Source organism: Mustelus asterias, chromosome 3, assembly GCF_964213995.1.
Source record: "Mustelus asterias chromosome 3, sMusAst1.hap1.1, whole genome shotgun sequence".
NCBI lineage: Eukaryota > Metazoa > Chordata > Chondrichthyes > Carcharhiniformes > Triakidae > Mustelus > Mustelus asterias.
In genome coordinates, this window is record NC_135803.1 from 111,750,982 (window position 1) to 111,778,603 (window position 27,622).

Consider the following 27,622-nt stretch of genomic DNA (forward strand, 5'->3'; position numbering starts at 1 on the left):
ACCTTTGAAACCAGGAAGGACAAAGGCAACAGATGCATAGGAACGTTGCCACTAGCAGGTTCCCCTCCAAGCCACACTCCATCCCGACTTGGAAATATCTCGCTCTTCCTTCACTGTTGCTGGGTCAAAATCCAGAAACTCCCTTTCTAACAGCACTGTGGGTGCATCAACACCACACACAGTCTGCAGCGGTTCAAGAGGGCATCTCATCACCACTTTCTCATCGGCATTTAGGAATGGGCAATAAATGCTGGCCTCACCAATGACATCCACATCCCATGAAAGAATACATTTTTAAAAACGTTCAAACCATTTATATATATATACCATGGCACTATTTTGAAGAAGAAAAGGAGAGCTATCTCCTGTGTCTTGGCCAATATTTATCCCTCAATGTACATTATAAAACAGATTATCTAGTTGTTATTTTTACCTGGTTGTTTGTGAAGGTTTGTTGTGTGTAAGTTAATTACCACATTTCCTACATTACAACAATGACCACTCTTCAGAAGTACTTAGTTGGCTGTGAAGCAGTTTGAGACATCCAGCTGTCATGAAATGTGCTCCACAAATGCAAGTCTTTCTTTTATTGTGGGAAAGAGCAAAGCCAGAGGCCATCAATGTAAGATAATCAGCAATCTAACCAGGGAATTCAGAAGAAACTTTTTCACCCTGAGAGTGCTGAGAATGCAGAACTAAACACCCCAAGGAAACACCAAAGCAAATCATGTAAACACATTTAAGGAGAAACTAGATAAGAATATGTGGATGAAGGGAATGGGGGGTTGTGCTAATCGAGTTAGATGAAGGAACATAGGAGGAGACATAATTGGAACAAATACATGACTATGGACTGGTTGGGCCAAATGGCCTGTTCCTATGCTATAAATCCTATGTAATGTATCCACTGAAATGTAAAACCCTAAGGAATTAATTTTTGTTTAGCTTCAAACTTATTCCAAAAATCTACAAACGCCTGTAAAATTAAGCAGGATAATATACTGAAGTTTGGAAAGGAATACAAGATCCTAGCGAGCTCTATGATTATATCTTAGGAACAGGCCATATCAAATGCCCATAAGAACATCTCTCAATTCACTACCTTGATGGAAAGAAACTATTTTTAAAAATGTGCCAGAAATATTTTAAGATTTACTTTACATAGTTATTTTAATGTAAGCTAACTCTACAAATACATACCTTTGACATCACACATTATCATGGATCATTAATAACTGTGGCCATTATTTAAACAGTTTATTGAAAGATCTTTTCAGGTATTCTATTAATTAAAGGTCACATCAATTGTATAACATTAGGTGAGGATTTTAACTTAATTAAATGGTGAATCGTGAAGCCTTACCACGGATACATGATTCAAGCCTTTAACATAATAATTGGGACCATCTATCATCCTGCTATATAAACTGTAGATGCTGTAAGTGGAAAACTGTCAAGAAGGTTCCTGATAGCAGGCACTGCAGGGTGGTCTGGATGTGGGGATACAATCAGCATGTTTGTGTGGAGTTTCTGCTTGCATCATCTTTTAAAAGCACTGTGACACACATGAAGAGCAAGGGGGGAAAACTTGAAATTAAAAGTGTTTGTTTATTTCTCACTGGATATCATTGAATCATAGAATCCCTACAGTGCAGGAGGAGGCCATTCGGCCCATCATGCCTGCACTGACAAGAATCCCACTTTAACCTCGTAAACCCACATATTTTACCCTGCTAATCCCCTGACGCTATGTGGCAATTTAGCATGGCCAATGCTTCTGAAGTTTAAAAAAAATTGGATTTATGTATATAACTTCAGGATATCCCAAAGTGCTTTGCACCCATTGAAATATCATAGAATCCTACAGTGCAGAAGGAGGCCATTCAGCCCATCGAGTCTGCACTGACCACAATCCCATCCAGGCCCTATCCCCGTAACCCCATGCATTTACCCTAGCTAGTCCCGCTGACACTAAGGGACAATTTAGCATGGCCAATTCACCTAATCCGCACATCTTTGGACTGTAGGAGGAAACCGGAGCACCCGGAGGAAACCCACGCAAACATGAGTAGAATGTGCAAACTCCATACAGACAGTGACCCAGGCCAGGAATCGAACCCGGGTCACTGGCGCTGTGAAGCAGCAATACAAACCACTGTGCCACCTTGTCGCCCAAGTAGTTTTGGTGGTGAAACTTAGCCTCACTCACCTGACAGAAATCAGGTGAGTGGGCAGTGACAAATAAGCAGGTTACTTACCCACTCGGATCACGATCAGAGCTGATGTTAATCTGCAAGGCAGAGAAAGCTTCATAAAGTGATGCAAATTAGGGAACTATTACTTTAGGAGGACTGCAATTCTACATTAACTGCAGTGTGAGTGAGGAAGCGCTAGACCATTTTCCTGCTACGTAAAGGCAGGTCCACAGCTCATCAGATGACAGAAGTGACCCTTTTGATATATCTAAAACTTATCTTGGTTAGGTCAGCAGCAAACCAAGTACTCCTCTGAGCCTCACCTCCTCCTCCATCCTAACAAGTTATTACTTCCTTTCCCCAGACTCACAATACACTCTAATTTAACCCTCCTTGACTTTTAACTACAATCTGATCAAAATTCACCCAATCTTCTCCTTCTACCAGCCACTTTATACTCTCTGTATGCCTGTTCAAGGTGGGAAATTGTTCCAAGTTATTATTCACCCTCTTGTGACTGCTGTATGGAAACATGGCAATCAACATAGCACAGTCCCAGAAACATCACTGAGGTAAAAAACCAAAGGTTTGTCATGTTAGTTGAGGAATAAATATTGGTAAGACCACTGCAGAATTTCACTGCTCGCTTTAAAAATATTTCCTGGGAACTTTTATGTTCATTTGAGCGAGCAGATATGGTGCTAGTTTATAATCTTACCTGAAAGACGGCATCTCTGACAGGGAAGCACTCCCTCGATACTGCAATGAAGTGTCAGTCTAGATTTTGTGCCCATGCACATTGATCAATATTTGCCCTCTCTTTCCTAGTTCTCATACTAGACAAATAGCGCTCGTAACTGGCATCAGTAGAAGGTTCAAAGTGGGTCTTCAAGGGCATCAGATTCTCAAAGGTTCTTCTCAGTGATATCTAAGATGCAATATAAGTTGTTACACTCTTCCCTGTCAATGATAACAGAGTTCCTATTCTTACCTGTTGAGTTTTTTGTCCAACTTGTAGCAATCTTACAATTTTGCCATTAAGATTGAAAGAATTGCCAATTTTCTCTTCAGTCTTCCTGCATGTCCATCAGAACAGGCACTGGAGAATTTGAGGCCATAATGACTGATCCATTTATTGGCGTCCTGTGCAAAGTTGTAGACAGAGATTTTGACCCAGTTTTCATGCAAAATGCATACGTGGACAAGCAAGGGCTCCTGTGGCTTCTTAACATATTCATCTCACTTGGCTGTGGGAACATGGCCAGACTCTACCAGGCAAACCTCGGCTCAATATTGCACTTACCCTGTTGGAACGCCACAGGGCATAATTATCCTCTAATTTTTTGCAGATTTGCTGGCAGCCTTACAGCTGACATGCCTCAATCCAATGGCTATCAAAATCCTCTCAGATCCTGGCAACTCACTTCTGACACTATGTTCCATGTGGTGCGCGGATGGTGAAAGCTTTTATTTTGCTACATTGACGTCAGAGGTCAAGCTGTAATCTGAGAGTATATGACAAGCCGAAGTGCGCCAAGGTATTCATCCAAACACGAACCTTCATATTGGTACAGTGCCAGAAAGATGTTGCTGGCCATAAAGTTGGTTTGAAATTCAACCTGTACTCATGTGGATTTGACTTGGGCAGCACGGTGGCACAGTGGTTAGCACTGCTGCCTCAAAGCGCCAGGGTTCGATTACCGGTTTGGGTCACTGTGTGTGTGGAGTCTGCACGTTCCCCCTGTGTCTGTGTGGGTTTCCTCTGGGTGCTCTGGTTTCTTCCCACAGTCCAAAAACGTGCTGGTTAGGTGCATTGTCCATGCTAAATTCTCCCTCAATGCATCCGAACAGGTGCTGGAGCGTGGCGACGAGGGGATTTTCACAGTAACTTCATTGCAATGCTAATATAAGCCTATTTGTGACAATAATAAATAAACTTTGATAAATGGGAGGAAACCATCAAATACCACAAACCATGGCAACCAGTGTTCATATGGGGAGTTTAAATTTTGATTGAACCAACCAGAAAAAAAGAAATATAAATAGAGGAAAGAATGTCAGACTCATGTGACTATTACAGTACAATATATTTCTTCTAAACCTGGTTTACACAGGTATCTAAATGCTCAGCAAAAACGTGACCAATCTTAAAATTTGACCTTTTTCGCTGAACAGCAATCTTACTGGATTCTTGTGGGATTGCCAAGAAGAAATCTTAGGATCAAACAGAATGAGTGAGTGAGACTATAAATGGGATAAACAAGCTTAGTAAAAAAAAAATGAAGTAGGGAAATGTAATTATTTACAGCAATATTAAATTATAGCACTCATTGAAGTGATGCAGACTACACAGCACATGGATGGGAATAAATCAGACTTTGATTTTCCAAAACAAGCTTATTAGTGGTCCTCTGAAATATATTTGCTGCAGACTATCAGATATATTACCAGCAATGCGGTAACTACTCTCATTTCATTAAAGCGTACTGTGGCCAGAAGTGCTGGTATTGAAGTGGCTTTAATTAGAATTCGCCTAAACAACTTCATACTGCAACAAACACCAATCTAGTAGATTGAGACAGATTTTTTGTTTGAACAACCCTTTGTTACTATATATATATATATAAAAGGATAATGAATATAAAGAACTAATTTAGGAATACACTACAATAAGTTGTTAATTTGATGGAACTTTTGATTGACATGAATTAATATCACAGATCAAATGATGGGGTTTATTGCACTGTGGGATGTTTTACACAAAGTTTTATTGTATTAATATAAGGTCAAGATCATTAACAAAATATGTAGTGCAATTAAAAATGATGTTTGGATGAGATAGTATGCAATTATTCTGGAGTATATCTTGATGACAACAGCTTCATTATAAACACCAAATGATTCCTTCCAATCAGATGTTTTGCTTATTAAGCCATGCAACTCCTAATATTTTACCAGTTTCCTCAGATGTGATTTTGAGCCTGCACTCTCCGCCTGTGGGAATGCTTTAAAGGGGTTGTGAAGGCTGGTATGCACACAGCACTTCCCATGGCCTCCAACCTGGGTTCCTGTCCATATCACAGCTGAGGGAGTGCCCTTCCTTAGTGGGGGCTGGCAAGAGGGTGGGAGGGACATAGCACTGCCATTCTCATACTCATGATGTGGAGATGTCGGCGTTGGACTGGGGTAAGCACAGTAAGAAGTCTCACAACACCAGGTTAAAGTCCAACAGATTTATTTGGTAGCACAAGCCCAAGCTTTCAGAGCGCTGCTCCTTCATCAGGTAAGTGGGAGTTCTGTTCTCAAACAGGGCATATAAAGACACAAACTCAATTTACAAAATAATGGTTGGAATGCGAGTCTTTACAGGTAATCAAGTCTTAAAGGTATAGACAATGTGAGTGGAGAGAGGGTTAAGTACAGGTTAAAGAGATGTGTATTGTCTCCAGCCAGGACAGTTAGTGAGATTTTGCAAGTCCAGGCAAGTCGTGGGGGTTACAGATAGTGTGACATGAACCCAAGATCTCGGTTGAGGGCGTCCTCATGCGTGCGGAACTTGGCTATCAGTTTCTGCTCAGCGATTCCAAGATTGGTGGCATGGTGGACAGTGAGGAAGGTTATCTCCAATTGCAGCGGGATCTTGATCAATTGGGCCAGTGGGCTGACAAATGGCAGTTGGAGTTTAATTTAGACAAATGCAAGGTGATGCATTTTGGTAGATTGAACCAGGGCAGGACTTACTCAGTTAATGGTAGGGCATTGGGGAGAGTTACAGAACAAAGAGATCTAGGGGTACATGTTCGTAGCTCCTTGAAAGTGGAGTCACAGGTGGGCAGAGTGGTGAAGAAGGCATTCAGCATGCTTGGTTTCATCGGTCAGAACATTGAATACAGGAGTTGGGACGTCTTGTTAAAGTTGTACAAGACATTGGTAAGGCCACACTTGGAATACTGTGTGCAATTCTGATCACCCTATTATAGAAAGGATATTATTAAACTAGAAAGAGTGCAGAAAAGATTTACTAGGATGGTACCGGGACTTGATGGATTGAGTTATAAGGAGAGGCTGAATAGACTGGGACTTCTTTCTTTGGAGCATAGGAGGCTGAGGGGTGACCTTATAGAGGTCTATAAAATAATGAGGCGCAAAGACAAAGTAGATAGTCAATATCTTTTCCCAAAGGTGGGGGAGTCTAAAACTAGAGCGCATAGGTTTAAGGTGAGAGGGGAGAGATACAAAAGTGTCCAGAGGGGCAATTTTTTCACACAGAGGGTGGTGAGTGTCTGGAACAAGCTGCCAGAGGTAGTAGTAGAGGCGGGTACAATTTTATCTTTTAAAAAGCATTTAGATAGTTACATGGGTACAATGGGTGTAGAGGGATATGGGCCAAATACGGACAATTGGGATTGGTTTAGGGTTTTTTTTTAAAAAAGGGCGGCGTGGACAAGTTGGGCCGAAGGGCCTGTTTCCATGCTGTAAACCTCTATGACTCTGCGTTGTGTGTGTCACACCAGGCAGAAGTCTTCTCTTCCTGTTGGGGAACCCTTCAGCAGTCACGGGCATTCAGCCTCTGATCTTCGGATAAGCGTTCTCCAAGGCGGCCTTCATGTCACACGACAACGCAGAATTGCTGAGCAGAAACTGATAGCCAAGTTCCGCACACATGAGAACGGCCTCAACCGGGATCTTGGGTTCATGTCACACTATCTGTAGCCCCCAAGACGTCCTGGGCTTGCAAAATCTCACAAAGTCTCCTGGCTGGAGACAATACACATTTCTTTAACCTGTGCTTAACCCTCTCTCCACTCGCATTGTCTGTACCTTTAAGACTTGATTACCTGTAAAGACTCGCATTCCAACCATTATTTTGTAAATTGAGTTTGTGTCTTTATATGCCCTGTTTGTGAACAGAACTCCCACTCACCTGATGAAGGAGCATCTCTGAAAGCTAGTGGCTTGTGCTAACAAATAAATCTGTTGGACTTTAACCTGGTGTTGTGAGACTTCTTACTATTCTCATACTCCACAGGGATGAGGTGCCGGGTGAGACGGTGGTACCCCCAAGCTTTGTGGCATGAACAGACAGGGTGGAGGCTCTGTGGGTGAACAAAGTGAAATTTATTGACAAACATTCGGAACAAATGTTGCAAGTGTCTATATTCACCCGTGCCCACGAAATTCCTACAGTTTCATAATCATCTTCACCCTCCCACTACGCCTAAGTGTCTCACCAGGATCCACAGCTGAGGTTCAGGCGGCTTGCTGATCTCCACACCCTTTGGCCTGAGATGACTTTAGCAGATGTCCCTGGGGGGGGGATCAGGATCTTGAGGGTCCAGGCCTGCTTTTGGGCAGCACGGATGTTGAATTGCTGTTCTCCTCAGTGTTAGGAGCTGGAAGCATATCGCTCACAGGGAGCAGGGTGTCAGATGGGCCAGAGACGCCCAGGGTCCCCTGGTTGGAGGGCCCTGAGCTGTCCTCCTGCCGATCCTCTTCCCTTCAGTTCTCTGTGCTCCTCCATGGAATGGAGGGACAGCTGGAGTGAGATCCCGGAGTGCCATCGTCCTCTGGCGCTGACACTCATGGATTCAAAACCCTGCAACATGGTGCGAACATCTCCAGACATGGAGTACGCATCCTGTAGCCAGGTTTCCAATGCGGACGCCAACCTTGCAGTGTTGGCTTCAGTGCCTTGTAGTGACAGCACCATCTCCTCAGATAGAAGGCAATGGGACTCCTCCAATCAGCTTTGCAGTCTGAAAAGGGCTCCTGTCAGCCCTTCCTGAATGTCGCGACTCTGCCTTTGCGGCTGTGGACGACCGGGCCCAGGGGCACATCATCAGCAAGGGGCTCTGCAGAGTCCTGGGCTCCAGCATCCCTCTGAGTACCATTTCCCTGTGACATCCCTGCCTCCACTTGCTGTGGATCCTCAGCTGTGAGGTGCTTACCAGTGGGTGGCCCAGAAACCTGTATACTTATTGGACCCACTGAGGTGTGAGTATCTGTGCTGGTGCAGGGTGTGGGTGACAGCTGGGATGCCTCTTTCATTGCGGGGTTGGAGAAGACCCCTCTGAATTGCTGGAATCCGATGGGTCCATGGGCGTGAGGATGGTCCGGCCTGTTCAGGTAGTCAGCCTGCAAGGGAAGGGGGGCATGGCATCAGTGCATTACAGGGGATTTTGGGGGAACATTGTTTACTCATTTGAGACTTGAGGAATGACAGCGTTTGTGTTGAGGATTCTCATGTTTCTTTGCTGCTGCTACTTCACTAGCGGCGCAGGCACGGTCTTCCTCCTTGCTGGCCAGCTCGAGGGTTCGCAACTTGGACATCAGACCGGCTGGCTCCACTCACTGACACCTCTTATGCTCTAGTTTGCCCTGCAATGACACAGATAGGGAGAGTGTAGATGGCAGTGTGGACATTTAAAATGGTGATGAGGTGTGGCAGGCATGGGGTTTGGGTGGGTGCTGGATTGTGTGGGGCATAGCAGCTACTTGGGGGAGCATGGTGATTGTGAGAGGGGGTGGAGGACCTGGTGCATCGTGTTGGCAGAAGCCAAGGTGGCTCAGTGAGAGAAGGGGTTGAGGTGTGAGGGGCTCCAGTGGGAGACTGGGGGTAATTCACTTACCCTGACTAAACGAATAAGATCATTAATCTTATTCTGACACTGCTGCTCCATCCTCTTCTGGAGTGTGCTTGTACTGACCAGGGTTGCCACTGCATCCCAGACGGACGTGGTTATCCTGCTGGATGACCGTCGCCTGTAGCATGGGTACAGCATTTCCCTGCTCTGCGCCACTCCATCCAGCAGTCTGGTGAGGGCTCCCTCTGCGAAGTGCGGTGCTGGCTTCTTGGCTGCCATTCCCTGCAATCATTGTGGAACAAGTGCTGCGGAGCTGTTATATGTAGCTCCCCAGTGCTTGCAGCAGTTAAGTCGTTGCGCGGTGGGCGAATCGGAGGGGAAGCGTCGCTGGAGTGGTGTGAAACCCATGGGAATAAAAATTAGTGCTAATGAGTCATACAATTTGGACCAAAAACACACCAGCGCTGTCGGCAGCTAGCACTCCATTTTTCTCACCGGACCCAACACTGCCATTTTTTCATAAAATGTCACCCCCTGTGTTTGAATTGTAAAGTTTGAATGTCTTTCTGGACATACTTAGAAGTCTCACAACACCAGGTTAAAATCCAACAGGTTTATTTAGTATCACAAGCTTTCAGAGTGCTGCTCCTTCCTCAGATGAGTGGAGAGTTGGCATATATAGACAGTGACACAATTGCAAGATAATGGTTGGAATGTGAGTCTTTACAGGTAATCAAGTCTTTATAGGTACAGACAATGCAAGTGGAGAGAGAGATAATCACAGGTTAAAGAGGTGTGAATTATCTCGAGCCAGGACAGTTAGTAGGATTTTGCATGCCCAGGCAAACTGGTGAGTGTTACAGATAGTGTGACATGAACCCAAGATCCCAGTTGAGGCTGTCTTCATACATGCGGAACTTGGGTATCAATTTCTGCTCGGCGTTTCTATGTTGTCGTATATCTTCAAGGCTGCCTTGGAGAATGCTTACTCGAAGATCGGAGGCTGAATGCCCTTGACTGCTGAAGTGTTCCCCGACAGGAAGGGATCACTCCTGCCTGGTGATTGTTGCGCGGTGTTCATCCGTTGTCGTAGCGTCTGCATTTCTGGACAGATTAAAATGTAAGCACTTTGTAAATATGTTATCAAAGCTGCACAGAAAAGTTAAATTTCACACTTTTGTCTTTTGTTCCTTTGCCTGTGTAAATTACAGGAGATAAGGCTAGTAAAGGATTTAGCAATTAAGTATAAACATTTAATACTGAGAAAAATATGTTGTCATGTAATAAAAACTACGAAACAGTTAAGAGAAATGAAAAATATTATTATATGAAGTTTTGGTGTTAAAATGTTAGCAGATTTTAGGCAATATTATAAAACTGATTATTCAGCAAAATACCGAGCATTTCGAGGTTAGAAGGCACAAGCTAATTAATACTTTATATTTTAGGATTCGTGACTGAGTTGACACTAACAGCACATAGTGCAGCCAAAAAAATATGCTAACGATTGTTCCTTCTCACCAACTATAATTAAAAGAAGACTGGTTAGTCTGCCACCAATTGCTTCAAATTAGTGGTATTATGTTGTTGATGTTTTGCGAAAATCAACATCTGCAGGCGACAGGCTTTTTCCAGTCATGGAGATGTTACTGATGGTGATACCAGTAGTCTTAAGTTTAATAAAGCTTTAACCATACTCTTCACAGGATTGTCTATCATCACAGCAAACGTAGAAATTGATTATGCCCCAGAACAAGCCTGTGTTTAAGCTCTGGAAGGATGGCGACAGCATGACTGCTTCTGATACCTTACAACCAGCAATACTTTTGGCAAGGAGGAAATGTGTTATTTTAGGCAGCAGCCCTCCTTTTCAAGACAATTCAGCAGACGTATAACAGCCATCAACCCTGCAGAACATTTCCAACTCTGACTGGCCGTATTCTTGGAGATTTCATTGCATGAATTCCTGCCTCCAGCCACTTTATCCTCCCTCTCTCTCACCCGACATGTTGATCTATGCAGTGCAGCACCTTCAGCACTAATTGAAAGTGGCTTCATTACCTGCTGGGATGATTCATCACTGTCAGTCAACTGCCTTCCCTTTCCCCCTGTTCAATCATTCCACAACTCATAAGCAGGAGTTTTCAGAGAACATTAGAAGCACAATTTGTTTATTGCCCCTCTTGAGCCATTTGCCCTAGTGACCTCGAGATTAGAATTTAATTCCTGGAGACATCAGGGCAATTCGGAAGATTGACTGTTGTACCACTATTTCCTACAGTGCCAGACATTTTAAGGCCAGAGATTTTGTTTCCATTTTCTAGGTATTATCCGTTCGTGAATATGTTTCCTGTGTGATTTTGATTGTCAGAGTGAAAAATATTGACAATGCTGTAGGCTACAGAGGAATTTAATGTTGCACTGGCCCTAAAATCACCAAGTCTAATTCCAAGGGAGTCAAACAGGACCCATGAGAGCTGAAATGTGATATTTTTCTACCTCAGGATAATAGAATGAGAGTTGAACTTTGGAATTAGAAATAGAAGAAAGCATGAAATGAAATTGACTCGTAATTTTACCAAACCTACTCCCTCCCTAGGCTAAATGCAATTGGCCCAATAATGAACCCAATGGGTGGAATTTGATGTCTGCCTCCTCAACCCCACCAACCAGTGCATGTGAGAAGGTTTTAAAATGGACAACCCGATGGCTATCCTGCCTCCAACTCGCTGACCTCCACTTTAAACAAGCTGACCGGAGACAGGCAGGGGGCCCGGTGGGAGAAGTGCATGGCCAATTCCCTCTCAGTAGGTGGTACAACTGTAAAATATTATCCGGAGCCCCACCAATAATCTCTGCTTACCCCCTGCAATTTGACCCGATTCTGATGTTTAACTCTTCTCTCTCCCACCCCATCCCCCCCCAAACCAACACCCTTTCATTCAATTCCCTACCCCCTATGGTGTTCAACTCTACCCATCTCATGATCATCACCACACTCCTCTCCAAGTTTCACCTTCTTCAGCTTCTCCCCTCACCTGGATATGCTGTCTCCCACCCCAACCTGGATATTTGACTTGCTTCCCACCCCTCATAATGGTTTCTTCCTTTGACCCTCTCCTTTGATATTCAAAACCTCCAGTCCTGCAATGTTTGGCTCTCTCCCCAGCCCCAAATATTTAACTTGCATCTCAGCCATCACCCCCCAACACCCCCCACCCATCCCCACCAATGTTTGACTCCCTCTCCAGCCCCCTGATATTTAATTCCCTTCCCATCCCCCTGATATTTGACTCTCTCCCGAGCCCCTTCATTGTTTGACTTTTCCCAATCCTTATGATTAATGCTAAACCGTATAATTACAAATCAAATTACAAAGTTAAGTGCAGGCTTATTTGGAGAGACCAATTGCCCCTTATTATACTCCAGTTTCTAGACATATCTGCCTACAAATCTCATCACAGCTCAGTTGAACCTCATTTTACTTCTATTGACAGAATGTGACTTGTGGCATTGTTGGACTGAAGGTCCCACTAGGACTTATTAGAGTTAGAACACTATCTTCCTATTCAGCTGTCTTTCATGTTAACACTGAATTGAAACATGCCTTCTCTAGACATTGAAATCTCACATCTTACTGCCATCTGTGTATTAGATTAATAAATTATGGACTCTATGGAAGAAAAAGAGAGAAGCATGGATATGCACAGAATAGAGGAAGATCCATCACAAACCACACAAGGACATTGTTTTTGGTCATTTATTATAATCATGGATGTACTATAGAAGTGAGTTGTTTTTGAGTACAAGCTTAAGAAATATAAAAATAAGATAGTTTTACCCCAGAATTTCAGGATTACGTGTACTGTTCAGAACTAGATACAGTTTTAAATAAGTTATATTTGTATTCTGAGGGTGTTAAGAGTAAGATATAACTTTACATGTAATTTTTAAAAATTTCTGTGTTGAGAAAGGTGAATCCTGGGTTTGGTTTCATTTTAGATGTTTTGAGAGATGGGGCCAGCAAACTTAAGGGTCTGTTTGTCTCCATGCACTTTTAATGAGGCTTTACAACTCTCGAAGAGGTGGTAACTAAAGGTAAAAAACAGTACTGTTACCTAGCAATAGGGGTCCAGAGAAAGACCCACAAAGCAACAGGGAAATCGGAAAAGCAGTTTGATTGGAGTGAGTAGGATCAGAGCAGACAGGGTGGGAGCCACAGGGAGCAGACAGGGTGGGTGCTGCAGAGAGCAGATTACCCAAAAGAATAAAGAAGAAACATTCCAAAACCAGGGAGTGGGACAGGAAAAGGTCCCAGACGACAGTTAACTAAAAGGACAAGGACAGGAATCTGGAACACATCCTGTTCAGTGAAGTTAAAGGCAGGAGCAGGAGAAAAGACTCTGAATTAAAAGAGAGAAAGCTGTGCGGGACATAATTGAGGCAAAGTGTGCTTGTGAATAATCAGAAAATCCAAAGAGATGGCCAAAAGTTGGTGACTCCTTATTTACGAGCCTGTGAAGCAGTGGTGTTCTGGTGACATGGCTGAGTATCTAAAGGAGTGCATGGAAGGTGAAGCTTAAGCATGTGAGGATCCAGGGAAAGTGGATCCTTGTGGAAGACATTCAAGTGAAAATGGCAGTTGGGGGAAGGTTTCAAAGTGAGTACTTTGAACGTTGAGATTAGAAACCTTTGGAGAAAGTCTGAGCTCAGTGAGACCTATTGGTTGATGACGTGACAAGCATCCATGAGGAGTTGATGAGAGATCCATAGAAGTTGCTTGAGTGGCATCTGTCATTTGGTTTCAGAGTGTGCTGTGTCCAACCATTGATCTTCTGTAGCTTTTTGTGGACTGTGCACTTAAACATTCACATGTAAGATAGATTTTGTAACTTGTCTTAGCCTTACAGTTCTGTATATATCTGTAAAATATAGTCGTGGGTGAAGGAGTAGTGTGATGTAGTTCATCTTTTCTTGTTTAATCAATGTTTTATTATTTGGTTAAAAGTTCATCAGCAACCTCCATGACTCTGTTCAGAATCTGCCCTCCATGTTTCTAAATAAAATAAAAGTTAGGATCTATGAAGCCAGGTTCCATCCTGGGATGTTACTTGTCGAATAAGTTGCTGGGATGTTACTTGTCGAATCAGATGGGAACATAACAGTATCTGTTCTAGAAAAGGCACTCCGGTCAATTTGAAAGTAGGTGGAGATAGAACAAAAAGATGGTGGGGTAGAACACTGGGATATAAGACGGTGCAGCATACAGAGATTGGAGCACAAGAGATTAAAGATGGAAAAGAACTTAGGAAAAGAAAGAAGAATGAGCGAATTAGAAAACAACCGAAACCCAATGTTATAATAAGGCTATTCTGAGTGGTAAAACAGACTAAACGCTGTGTGGCCTGATCCAATGTGTAAAGAACAGTGTCATTACCATATGTAAGATAGGCCCATTGCACAGGGAGAAGTACATCAATGGCATTGATCAGAAAAATCAAGGAAACTTGACATGGCTTCAAAGTTGGAGACAAGGAAGTGGAAAACCGTAGTAGAACTTATAGTAAGCTCCACTTGCACTCCACTAGTAGCTATTACTACTGGTATTATCGCTAAACTATTAATCCAGAAACTCAGCAAATGTTCTGGGGACCTGGAATTGAATCCCACCATGACAGACAGTGGAATTTGAATTCAATAAAAAATATCTGGAATTAAGAATCTACTGATAACCATAAAACCATTGTCGATTGTCGGAGAAACCCATCTGGTTCACTAATGTCCTTTAGAGAAGGAAATCATGTGACTCCAGAGCCACAGCAATGTGGTTGACTCTCAACTGCCCTTGGGCAACTAGGGATGGACAATAAATGCTGGCCAGCCAGCAACACCATATCCCACGAATGAATGAAAGAAAAAGCAATTCTTCACAGCTCGATTTTCAATCGCATTAAGAGACTCTCAGCTGGTAACAGTTACACTGAGACCATCCAAGAAAATATTGGACACAATTCCAAGAGCTAGCTGGGAAATCCCCCAGACATGCAACCTCTGTGTGCGAAGAGGATAGAAGATATTTCTGTGCCCCTCCCCAACCCATTAGAGATTAGCAGAATGGAAAGCACAGGGTGGAATCTTGATACAAATCGGTTCCACCTTATTTAGTAGTCACTCATAGGTTGATCTACCCCAGTTTCACATGGGCAACTAAATCGTTTCCATAAATATTTAATAGACACAAAAAAATGAAAGCAATTGTTTTAACATATAAAATATGATCCTAATATGACCATTAATTCATTTCTCATGTGTGAATTGATTGGATGAGGAGTTATATGTTGGCTCTACAAAGCACACACATATATATTTACACAGTCCACAATTTGGTCTGTAAGTGACAATTTCTTTCCTCCTTTTGCAGTGCAATTGTGAACTTCCTTTGGTCCTAATTTTATTTTCAATCGCAGAAGGTTAGATGGATTAATGCGGGAGAAGTTTTGTGCAAGCATAAACAATAGCATTGGCTGGTTTGATTAAATGGTGTGTTTCTGTACTGTAGATACGGAGTAATTCTATATATTTTATTTTTTGTCTTGTAAAATTCCTTTCGAAGTCTTTGTTGTGGGTTTCAAGGCTTTGCCGGAGAATATTTTTCCTCTATATTGTTGATTTGTCTTTCTGACAAAACTTCATGAAATGCTGTGTTGGCTGCTATTAATTATTTAACAAAACATTAGGATTAAGATGTATTATGCTAGTTTTTCATTAAAAAATTTTGCCAACTCAATAAAATGTTGCAGTTGGTTTCAGAATTAATTCATAAAAGTCTTGGTTATTGTAAAGTTCAAAAATTAATCCTGTACAATTAATAGTCTAAGTTACTTGAAATTGATAGATGTGGTCGGAACTGCTGATCAAATACAAATGCATGTGTTCAGTGGTTTTGTGATAGGGATATTGAAACATGGCTTAATATTTGAGGGTGAGAGTCTGTTTTCTGTGCTCTCCCCACTTCATGCTAGTGGCCTCTTCTACCTTGCTGAGTCTCTCTGAAGCTCAGGCTCATTTATTTTCAATCAACTTGCTGCTGCACTTAATGCTTGAATTTCTTTATTGAAGTTTTGTACCAGCTTCTTCTGTCCTTGATGACCCCATAATTACTTGCAACCCACTGTCTGTAACATTATCCTGATCCTGACTGCACCTGGACCCTCTTTACTCTTAATAATCTGGTGAGCAAGACTGAAAAATAGCCTTTTTTAAGGTTTCGTCCTATGTGTACTTACTTTGGATAGCTTTTTTTTACTTTACCACTGTTTACAAAGATGTGGGCCCCACTCACCTGATGAAGGAGCAGTGCTCCAAAAGCTCGTGATTCCAAATAAACCTGTTGGACTTTAACTGGTGTTGTAAGACATTTTACTATTTACAAATCAAAAATAAGAGCTTCAACTTTTGTAATATGGACCTTTTATCTCAAACATATCTGATTTTATTAATCAAAACTGTTTTAAAGCAGGATCTTGTCGCAGGGTTACCAATTGAACAACTACACAAGAACCAAGTACTTTGATTGCTCAACAGGTCCAATCACTTAGGTTAACAAGTAAGCATAATGCTGAACCATGTATCCAAAACTCTAAAGTACAAGTAACCTTTATGGCTAAGAACAATTCACAGCACCCATTTGCACTGGCATTACTTGTTTATATATCACATAGCGAAGATGAGCAAAATTATAAATGAAGGTTGACTCCATTTGGGTTGAAAAATGCCGAACAGATTTTTGCTGAAGTGTGCCTTATCCCATTTAAACAGCTATTCATTATTAATGTCTCACGACCATCATTAGTCACAGGCAATCTAAGCTGAACCAGCAGCCAGCTGCATGCAGGCAGCCCCACCACTTTTCTGCACTCCGAAGCACCTACTGAAATCAAGTACTTGCCAAAATCAGTGATTAATGAGCCCGTCATCCACTCTTCCTGCCCTGACTAAAACATGCTCCTGCCCCTGCCAATGTCAGTCAAATGTGCAGAATTATTTACAACCTTTAAGCAGCACCTTAGGGTGTTCCCCAAGCCCAATCAATAAAACCTAAACTCTGCAACTCTATTTGTATTTTTATTTTTTTCCCACTAGTTTCTCCTATTTGAATTTTCTGTATCCAAGGCTTTCAAAAGGCTGTCTTTAGTGCTGTTGCCTTATTATTGTAATAACCTCACTCAGGGCACCAAAATTAGTTTACAATACATGAAAATTAATGGGAATTGTATTATAAATATGGCCTAATGTAGAATAAATATATATAGTATTTCCATGGCAGGCACTTAAATGATCCATAAAGATAGCAAGCTAGGAAAACCCTGCTGTCATAAGGCATGAGAAAACATGTAGGTATATGTAGTGTTCAATGGTTTGTTTCATCTGGGATTGATTATGCAAATGTGGTAACTAATCTTCGTACATTTGATTGCTTAAGTCTGTCAGTGGACCCAGAAAGATAAAAAATCGAGATAGGATCTAGGGCTATCTGCAAAAGCTATGTTTATTAAAACTCTTGTAAGCTATGAGTTGTTTTCAACTTCTGTAAATTAACTGTTTAGACTTAGAATTGTAATTATCTCTGCATTGCTCTAATATAATTAAGATGCACAGCCAACTGGCAATACATAACAAAAATTGGTGACGAGGATGATTGAGAACAGGTTAACTTTATCAGCTCCAGAACTAATTCTTTCATTGACGGGAGATGATGGTTTTGTGGGTTCAAGACTGACGTGCTCATTGCAGGGATGGACAGTTGGATGCAGCAGCGATCTGTAAGGAAGTGATACCAGTACATTTTCTCAGAACACTGGCAAATATGCAAGCAGCCCACAAAAGATACACAAAACTTTGATATGGCAGTAAGTGCTCTTAAAAACTATTTTGGGCCAAAAACAATTGTGATGATTTATATTCCATCAGAGATCCCAGGGAACAGGTTAATCCATCAAACAATATGTCGCAGCATTGTGGCAGTTGGTTTCTATGTGTATTTGACACATTCACCAATGAAGTAATTTGTGACTGACCAATTGAACATACTTCAATTTCATAAAGGCAAGTTCTCCTCATGGAGGATGATGATCTAACCTTGGAAAAAGCCATGGCCTTGGCAGTCCAAATTGACTTTGCCATGTTGGATTCAAGGAGGTTACATAACAATGCACCCTTAGACTCAGGATTGCAAATACAGCTTGCCCAACCAGCTCGGGCACCAGTGTTATGGAGAAGGAGATCTCAGCAATGTCATCAACATGAACTCGTCATGGTCAGATACCTTCTAAGTTGTGCCCTTGAGGGAAAATGTGCAACCCATGTTCTGTGAAACCATTTTGCAAGCTGTACAAGTCATCAAAAAAGAAGACTTCATCAGTTTGACACATGGTACAATATCTTTCTGACAGTAAAAGCACATGTATATACCATTGCAAAAGGAAACACATCATTTAAATGGCTTGATCAAAGGACTGTACATAAATTATCCATAGTGAGGATACATCCTATGAATTCAAACCTTATGGAAAAAGGATTTGCTCATAGATATGTGTGCAAGAACCACAAAAAGATACACTGGGAAGACTGTGAGGTATGTGGGTTTTGTTTCAAATTCTTTTCTCCCTGCAGTGACATCTTCTGATGCACACAAGTGAATAAGCTTTCAAATATGACCTATGTCATAATGTCTTTGCGATTCTCTATGCTTAAGAGTCATAAAAGGACACATCTTGCAGAATCTGACAGCAATGGAACATGTGCACATTTGGTGAACACCCTACCAGTATCCCTACTGTGACGAAGTTTTAACGAGAATGATGGATTACATATGCATATCAGAACATTCAACACTCTCTGACTTGACATTGGAATGACACCAGTCAAACTTAAGATATGTCATAACCTTTCTATACCAGTTTGTATCCTTAAACCATCATCAGCAGTTAATGAGAATGTCACAGCAAAATCAGATGAAATTACAAAGCGACTTATTAAAGAAAAACATGCACTGATAAATGTACAGTGCAAGGGAACCATGATTTGAGATTGGAGATCCAAATGGTCAAATCACAAACTCAAACTTGCATCTTATCTATTAGATCCAAAGCAGATCAAGCGATTGCTCAGTACTAACACTTATCTGTTGGATGCCAACACCAAGTGGAACACAAGATGTTTGATAGTGAGCAGAGCAGGATACTTCAAGGACAATGATTATGAAGATAAATTTCCTTTCCTATGAGTGATTTTAATCATTGCAACATCAAGTTGATCATACAGAACCACGACATCAGATTCATAAGTCTGACTGCAGATTAAAGAAACGATTGTACCTTAATAACTTTCTGTACTTAGAGAAGACAAACAAGTTGAACTCCAGGGGATGACTTGACATATATGTTTCTTGTTTAGAAAGATTTAAATAAAAACAAGGTCTTGGGTTAGAAAAATGGGGAGGGGGTAATATGTCATGTTTAGTGGTTTGTTTCATCTATGTTTGATTATGCTAGCCTGATCCTTGTACATTGCTTGATTACTTAAGCCTGTGGATAGACCTAGTGAGATAAGAAATTTGGGAATGCTCCAGAAAAGATCTGCTGCACCCTGCAAAGACCATGTGTATTGAATCTCCTGTAAGTTCCGATATGTTTTCAAGTTCAATAAAGAAGCTATTATTATTTACAACTAAAGCCATCACTGGATTGCTTTCAGATAAATGAGATATACAGCAAGCCCACAATGCATAACAGTATAGACCCTCCCCCTGCTGCCTGAGCATAAAATCTGAATTGTGGATTGGCCAAATATTATGGAAATAGCCGGATTTTTATTTCTATTGTTAATAGCTGATTTCTATAATTGGCCGTCTTACAGATAAGTGACAAATTGATAACCAATTCCATAATCTTTTATCAATTTTTTAATGCTCATTCAATAAAAATCTACAATATTGGTTGGAAAAGTAGATACTTATATATTTGCTCTTGTTCTGCCTTTTAAAATAATAAGAGAATATGTTTTTGAATACATGTACATATCATACATATTAAACATATACTACGTGTTTGCATGGTGAAGTGAGAATTAATTTACAATATTCATGATTAAAAGACAGAGATTCTGAATATTGTATCATAAAACCTCTGCATTCATCTGGGAGCATTAAACAGCTAGAAAGTTGAGTTAAATAAGAAATGGATCATGTTCTTTATTTTCAGCAGGTTTCCTGCTCAGGTTTCCTGTGATCCAAAATTACCCATTCTTTTTTGTTTCCTTACAGTTCCTGACATGGGCCCAGCTAATGTTAGTGGGGGAGGTGGCAGTCGATCTGAACTGGTAATAACTTGGGAGGTAAGCTCAATTTACCATCACAAAATTAATTTTCAGATATAGAGCTATGCCAGAAAATGCACAACTATTGAAGTATGAAATCTAATGAGAGATCCAGCATGAGTAGACAGAATTGAGCACAAATAATATATAAAGTAAACAAAAATAATGGATAACAATAACATTTCATTTCGCCCAATGATCCTAAACCCAGCTCCATATTGTACACACAAGCATATAGAAATAAGGGCAATTAAAGAAAAACACCAGTCCCATTTAGCCCATCCAGTCAATGTAATCTGTCACATCATCTCTCCACACCCTGGAAATGTTGTCCCCTTGAACTGGCAAAGAAAAGAGCAAATACCACGGCCAATTTCAAGGAAACTTCTGGAAAACTCATTTCCAACTCTCAAAAGCAATCAAGTGGTTTCAAGATTTCAGCTGCCCATGATATTTCAGCCTTGACTAACTAGCAGTTTGCTTTCAAGATTTGGAAATGCACTTTTTCCTCAGGAATTAATCAATCCATTTTTTTAAAGGACTGCAGCGACTTTATACACACCACATAACTTACCGGTTGGTCCCAGAAGGAAAATGACACTGTGTAAAAAGATATTTTCTGACATCCAACCTAACTCATTGCCCAGAACCTTAATAAACCTAATCCCTTGTCCTGACATCTCCCTCCATTCCAACTGGACTGTAGCCAAAAGCTAATTCATAGAATCATGGAATAGTTGCAATATGGAAAGAGGCCAGCTCTGCTCTTTAGCAAGTCCCACTCCGCCTCCCTTTCTCTGTGACCATGTATTTTCTTTTTCTTTCAGAAGCTATCCAGTTCCTTTTTTGAAAACCATTATTAAATTTGCCTCCACCACTCTTTCAGGCAGTGTATTCCAGATCATAACATTTGCTGTTTAACAATGTTATTCCGCATGATGCATTTCATTCCTTTGCAAATCACTTTTATATATTCATGTTTATCATCCAGCAAAAATATTAATCATTTAAAAATGCCATTTATATCAATTCAGTATCTCTGTTTCTCTAATTTTTGGAGTCTCAGAACTAGGAGTTCTGTATTCTACTCATCCTTGTCTACACCCTGTTCAGAATCTCAAAATCTTTTATCATGTTGTCTGGCTGAACTTGTCTCACTGAAAATTTCCCCTTTAACTTGTCTCACTTCCTCCAAATAAAAGGTGTTGCTTAAGATACCCACATGGGTCCCAGTCCCACTCCTTCAACTCTTCTTTTTGGTAGATCAATGACTATATCAGTGCTGCTTCTTGTTCTCACCTAGAACTGAAAAAATTCATCAACTTCTTTCAAATGTTGGCTTTCTCTCAGTTTCACATGGTCCATACCAAAGCTTTCTTTCCCTTTCAACTTCTCTGCCTCCATTTCTGGGATAGGCTATCTACTAATAAGCCCATGGGCTCCCTCAGCTACCTCGACTACATTTCCTCACACCCTGCTTCCTGTAAGGATTCCATTCCAGTTTCTCCATCTACATCACATCCATTCTGATGCCACTGTGCACCACCAGCCACCTTGCATTGTGGCTGACATGTCTCTCGATTGTATCTGACGGATCTCCCCCATTTCTTCCCTCAACCCTTCTCCTCCCTCCCAGAACCACGATAGGGTTCCCCTTGTCCACACCATCCACCCCACCAGCCTCCGTTTTCACCATCTCCAGTGCATTGTCACCACCAAATGCATCTTCCTCACAATTTCCCTGTTGGCATTCCAAAGTGGCCATTTCCTCTGTAACACCATGGTCCACTCCTCAATCATCTCAACACCTCTTCTTCCACAGCATCTTCCTATGCAATCATAGGAGTTGTAAAACTTGCCGTTTTACTTCCTCTCTCCTCATTCCTCAATGCCAATGGCCCCAACACTCCTTTACAGGTGCAGTAGCAACTCACTTGTACTTGTTTCAATTTGTTCTACTGTATTCGCTGCTCGCACTGCGATCTCTTCTACTTTGGGGGGATCAAACATCGACTGGGTGACCATTTTGCAGAATACCTCTGCTCTGTCTGCAAGCATGATGCTAAGAACCTGGTTACTTGCCATTTTAATTCACAACCTGTTCACACGCTCACCTTTCTGTCCTCAGCCTGCTGCAGTGTTCTAGTGAAGCTCCATCTGGATCCAACATTGTGTCTAACAACTTCAGACATGAACTCTGCCCTTCATTTTCATTCATTTTGTTTTTGCAAATGCCAGTCTTTTTTTCATGCTTTTGTTTTCAGACAGAACTGTTCATTATTCTGCCATTGAAACTCTGGACCAATGCTTTGTTTCTTTACTAGAAGCATCACCACTCCCTTTGCCTTTTGTTCCATGACATTTTTGTTAATTAATGCCTCCTGCCTCTACTCTATCCCAGACCTTTCCCTTTCGTTCTTGCTTTGCTCCCCCTTTTGATAGTGTAAACCCCATGACGTTTCTACCTCCCTTTGGTTCTGAAGAAGTCATAATCGACTTGAATCATTTAACTCTGTTTCCCACTGTACAGATGCTGTCAGTCCTGCTGAGTTTTTCCAGGACTTACTGTTTTTTTTTCCGATCTGCAGCATTTGCGTTTATTTTTCTCTGGTTTTTATTGTTCCTTCATAGGACATGGGAGCTGGAGAAGGCCATTCAGCCCTTTGAGCTTGCTCCACCATTCAGTAAGATCATGGAAGTTGTGGTCTCAATTCCACTTTCCTATCTGCCTCCCAAAATCCTTGACTTTCTTGTTGATAAAAAATGTCTAACTCAGCCTTGAATAAATTCAATGACACAAATTCCACTACTTTCTGGGGAAAATAATTCCACATACTAACAACCTTTGGAGAGAAAAAAAATTCCCCTCATCTCTTGTCTCAAACAGTAAATCACTTATTTCTAAACCATATACCCTGGTTTTAGTCTCTCCCATAAGTGGAAACATCTTCCCAGCATCTGCCTTATCAAATCCCCTTAAGATCGTATGTGTTTCAATCAGATCACCTCACGTTCTTCTAAACTCCAGTGGGTATAGGCCCAACCTGTTCAACCGTCCTTCATAAGACCAGCCCCTCATCCCAGGAATGAGTTGAGTGAACTGCTCCCAACACTATTTTATTTGTTTTCATGCAAGGAGACCAAGAGTAATCCAGATGTTTTTGGGATGATGAGCATCGTAAGCAAGGCCAGCATTTGTTGCCCATCCTTAACTGTCCTTCAGAAGTTGGTAGTGAACCACCACCTTACTGCAGTTCATGAGGTATAAGTATACCCACTGTGCATTAGGAAGGGAGTCCCAGGTTTCTGACCAAGTAACAGTGAAGGAACAGCAAAATAGTTCCAAGCCAGTTGGGGTCAACTATGTTGAAAGCAGAAAACCAACCACCGATCTGAGTGAAAAGTTACTAAAGGAAAATAATAGGAAACAAGAATTTCAATGTTAGTTACAAACCCCCTCAGGAATTTTAACCCAGCAGAAACCGGGCAACATAAAGTTTAAAATGCACCTTGCAAATTATGCCCTTCAATCCCACTGCCTTACATAGAACATAGAACATAGAAAGCCACAGCACAAACAGGCCCTTCGGCCCACAAGTTGCGCCGATCACATCCCCACCTCCAGGCCTATCTATAGCCCTCAATCCCATTAAATCCCATGTACTCATCCAGAAGTCTCTTAAAAGACCCCAACGAGTTTGCCTCCACCACCACCGACGTCAGCCGATTCCACTCACCCACCACCCTCTGAGTGAAAAACTTACCCCTGACATCTCCTCTGTACCTACCCCCCAGCACCTTAAACCTGTGTCCTCTCGTAGCAACCATTTCAGCCCTTGGAAATAGCCTCTGAGAGTCTACCCTATCCAGACCTCTCAACATCTTGTAAACCTCTATCAGGTCACCTCTCATCCTTCGTCTCTCCAGGGAGAAGAGACCAAGCTCCCTCAACCTATCCTCATAAGGCATGCCCCCCAATCCAGGCAACATCCTTGTAAATCTCCTCTGCACCCTTTCAATGGCTTCAACATCTTTCCTGTAATGAGGTGACCAGAACTGCGCGCAGTACTCCAAGTGGGGTCTAACCAGGGTCCTATAAAGCTGCAGCATTATCTCCCGACTCCTAAACTCAATCCCTCGATTAATGAAGGCCAGTACGCCGTACGCCTTCTTGACCGCATCCTCCACCTGCGAGGCCGATTTAAGAGTCCTATGGACCCGGACCCCAAAGTCCTTCTGATCCTCTACACTGCTAAGAATGGTACCCTTCATATTATACTGCTGCTTCATCCCATTGGACCTGCCAAAATGGATCACCACACACTTATCCGGGTTGAAGTCCATCTGCCACTTCTCCGCCCAGTCTTGCATTCTATCTATGTCTCGCAGCAACTTCTGACATCCCTCCAAACTATCCACAACACCACCTACCTTGGTGTCGTCAGCAAACTTACCAACCCATCCCTCCACTTCCTCATCCAGGTCATTTATGAAAATGACAAACAGCAAGGGTCCCAGAACAGATCCCTGGGGCACTCCACTGGTCACTGACCTCCATGCAGAGAAAGACCCCTCCACAGCCACTCTCTGCCTTCTGCAGGCAAGCCAGTTCAGGATCCACAAGGCAACAGCCCCTTGGATCCCATGCCCTCTCACTTTCTCAAGAAGTCTTGCATGGGGGACCTTATCGAACGCCTTGCTGAAGTCCATATAGACCACATCCACCGCTCTTCCTTCGTCAATGTGTTTGGTCACATTTTCAAAGAACTCAACCAGGCTCGTAAGGCACGACCTGCCCTTGACAAAGCCGTGCTGACTACTTTTGATCATACTAAACTTCTCTAGATGATCATAAATCCTGTCTCTCAGGATCCTCTCCATCAACTTACCAACCACTGAGGTTAGACTCACCGGTCGGTAATTTCCCGGGCTGTCCCTGTTCCCTTTCTTGAATATAGGGACCACATCTGCAATCCTCCAATCCTCCGGAACCTCTCCCGTCTCCATCGACGATGCAAAGATCATCGCCAAAGGCTCCGCAATCTCCTCCCTCGCCTCCCACAGTAACCTGGGGTACATCCCATCCGGTCCCGGCGACTTACCAACCTTGATGCCATTCAATAGTTCCAACACATCCTCTTTCTTTATGTCCACATGCTCGATCCTTTCTGTCCACCGCAAACCAGCAGTACAACCACCCAGATCCCTTTCCACCGTGAATACCGAGGTAAAGTATTCATTAAGCAGCTCCGCCATTTCTAACGGTTCCGCACAAACTTTTCCCCCTTCACCTTTTAAGGGTCCTATGCCTTCACATCTCATCCTTTTACTCTTGACATATTTGTAGAAAGCCTTGGGATTCTCCTTAATCTTACCCGCCAAGGCCTTCTCATGACCCCTTCTCGCTCTCCTAATTTCCTTCTTAAGCTCCTTCCTACATCCCGTATACTCCTCTAAATCCTTAACACCTCCTAGCTCTCTGAACCTTCTGTACGCCTCTCTTTTCTTATTCACCAGGTTCATCACAACCTTCGTGCACCACGGTTCCCGTACCCTACCAACACCCCCCTGTCTCATCGGAACGTTGTCATGCAGAGCTCCAGACAAACATTCCTTGAAAATCCTCCACTTTCCTTCGGTACTTTTCCCCAAGAATGCCTCCTTCCAATTTACCCGTCTAATTTCCTCCCTGATGACACTGTATTTCCCTTTACTCCAGAGAAACACTTTCCTAGCCTGCCTGATCCTATCTCTTTCCAATGCTATCGTGAAGGAGATAGAATTATGATCGCTATCCCCAAGATGCTCACCCACCGAGAGATCCTCCACCTGTCCAGGTTCATTAGCCAGCACCAGATCAAGTACAGCCTCTCCTCTAGTAGGCTTATCCACATACTGTGTCAGGAAACTCTCCTGGACACACCTAACAAACTCCTCTCCATCCAAACCCCTAGCCCTAGGGATATTCCAATCTATGTTTGGGAAATTAAAATCTCCCATCACGACAACTCTGTTATTCCTACATCTCTCCAGGATCTGTTTCCCCATCTGCTCCTCAACATCTCTGTTACTATTGGGCGGCCTATAGAAAACACCCAGCAACGTTACCGACCCCTTCCTGTTCCTAACCTCCACCCACAGAGACTCCGTAGTCAATCCCTCCCTTCTTCGAGGTCCCAGTATTCACCTCTTTTTAGTAGATGCGTGGGTCCCAGAAAATTAAGTTTCCTTTAAAAAACTCTTCATATACATGGACCAGATGGAGCAAACCTCTCTCCCCTGACCTTCCCTACCACATGCTCTTCTCCCTTACCACTGCCTCTACCTCAAAAATCTCAAACCTTTGGTGGTTTGTTTGAGTTTAACTGCATGACTCAACCCTTCTAAATGCTTACCTTAAGGCCTGGGATCATTCACTCGGATACTCAGTTTGCCAGAAGTTACATTCTGCCTGCAAGCCATGGGTTCAACAAACGTATGATTCCAATCATGTAGATGAGACCAAGGAGTTGAATTCTAATAACCCTCACACTGCAGAGGGCTGGATGGCCATGATTGCACCAATCCCTCGCATCCTTAAAATCACCCCCACTATTTTTCAAATAAAATTGATAGAAGTGTGTTTTTGTCCGAGAGGTGATGACTCTCACGTATTTCCTCGTGCAAAAAGCTGACTGCACACCTGCCATTTTGAGTCTCTTAGGTCCAAAGACCTTGAACATAATAGTAGGGCCACCTTCAGACAGCCATACTCCAACTTCTGGATACCAATCCTGGAATTCCACATTCACTATAAAATTCAATTTCAACCAGGGTTGAGTATAATTTTCATAGCACAGACCTGACATAGCAAATCTTGAATAATCTGCTCCTTCAGTGTAAAAATGGAGAATATCACCTCTCCTGTAGTGAATAACGTGGGAGGGACACTTTAAATTGAAACTCATCCCTCTATCTACAAAGTAATGATGAAAAGGAAGACCAATCCATAGGTACTGAGACTCTGTTTTACCCACAAGCAAACCGCAGCACAGCATAGAATATTGGCTTTGCTTATTTTGTAACGTGTAGTGTCCAAAGAAAGAAAATATGGCCCTTATTCATATTCATGCATCACAGGGGTTATGCACATATTTATGGCCAAAATTAAGTATCTGCAGTTACAAAGCAAAAGGTTAAGTTTATGATATAAATGAATTGGTGCAAAACTGTAAATGATCTTTTTCATGATTGTCACCAGTTATAATGAATACAGTTTTGCATTACAGTTAAATATCAAGAGATTTTTTATACAAATTGAAGTGCAACATACCTTGATATAATGCTTCAGTGATTAAAACGATGTTGAAGGATCTGAAAGCACACTTAACCTTTGAATATTAGTTTAAGGGGCTTAGTTTGAGGCTACATATTTGGTGTGGATTTTCTAATCTATGCAGGGCTGTAAATGTTGAAATAGTTTATTGT

The 27,622-nt window shown here is 42.1% G+C and overlaps 1 protein-coding gene across 1 annotated transcript in view; it reads left to right on the forward strand.

Moving 5' to 3' along the window:
- Positions 1-27,622, forward strand: part of LOC144491525 (contactin-4-like) — a 1,235,140-nt gene that overhangs the window by 1,073,415 nt on the left and 134,103 nt on the right. The window contains exon 17 of the mRNA XM_078209439.1: positions 20,103-20,173. Coding sequence (XP_078065565.1) covers positions 20,103-20,173 — 71 coding nt within the window. The remainder of the gene's footprint in view (positions 1-20,102; positions 20,174-27,622) is intronic.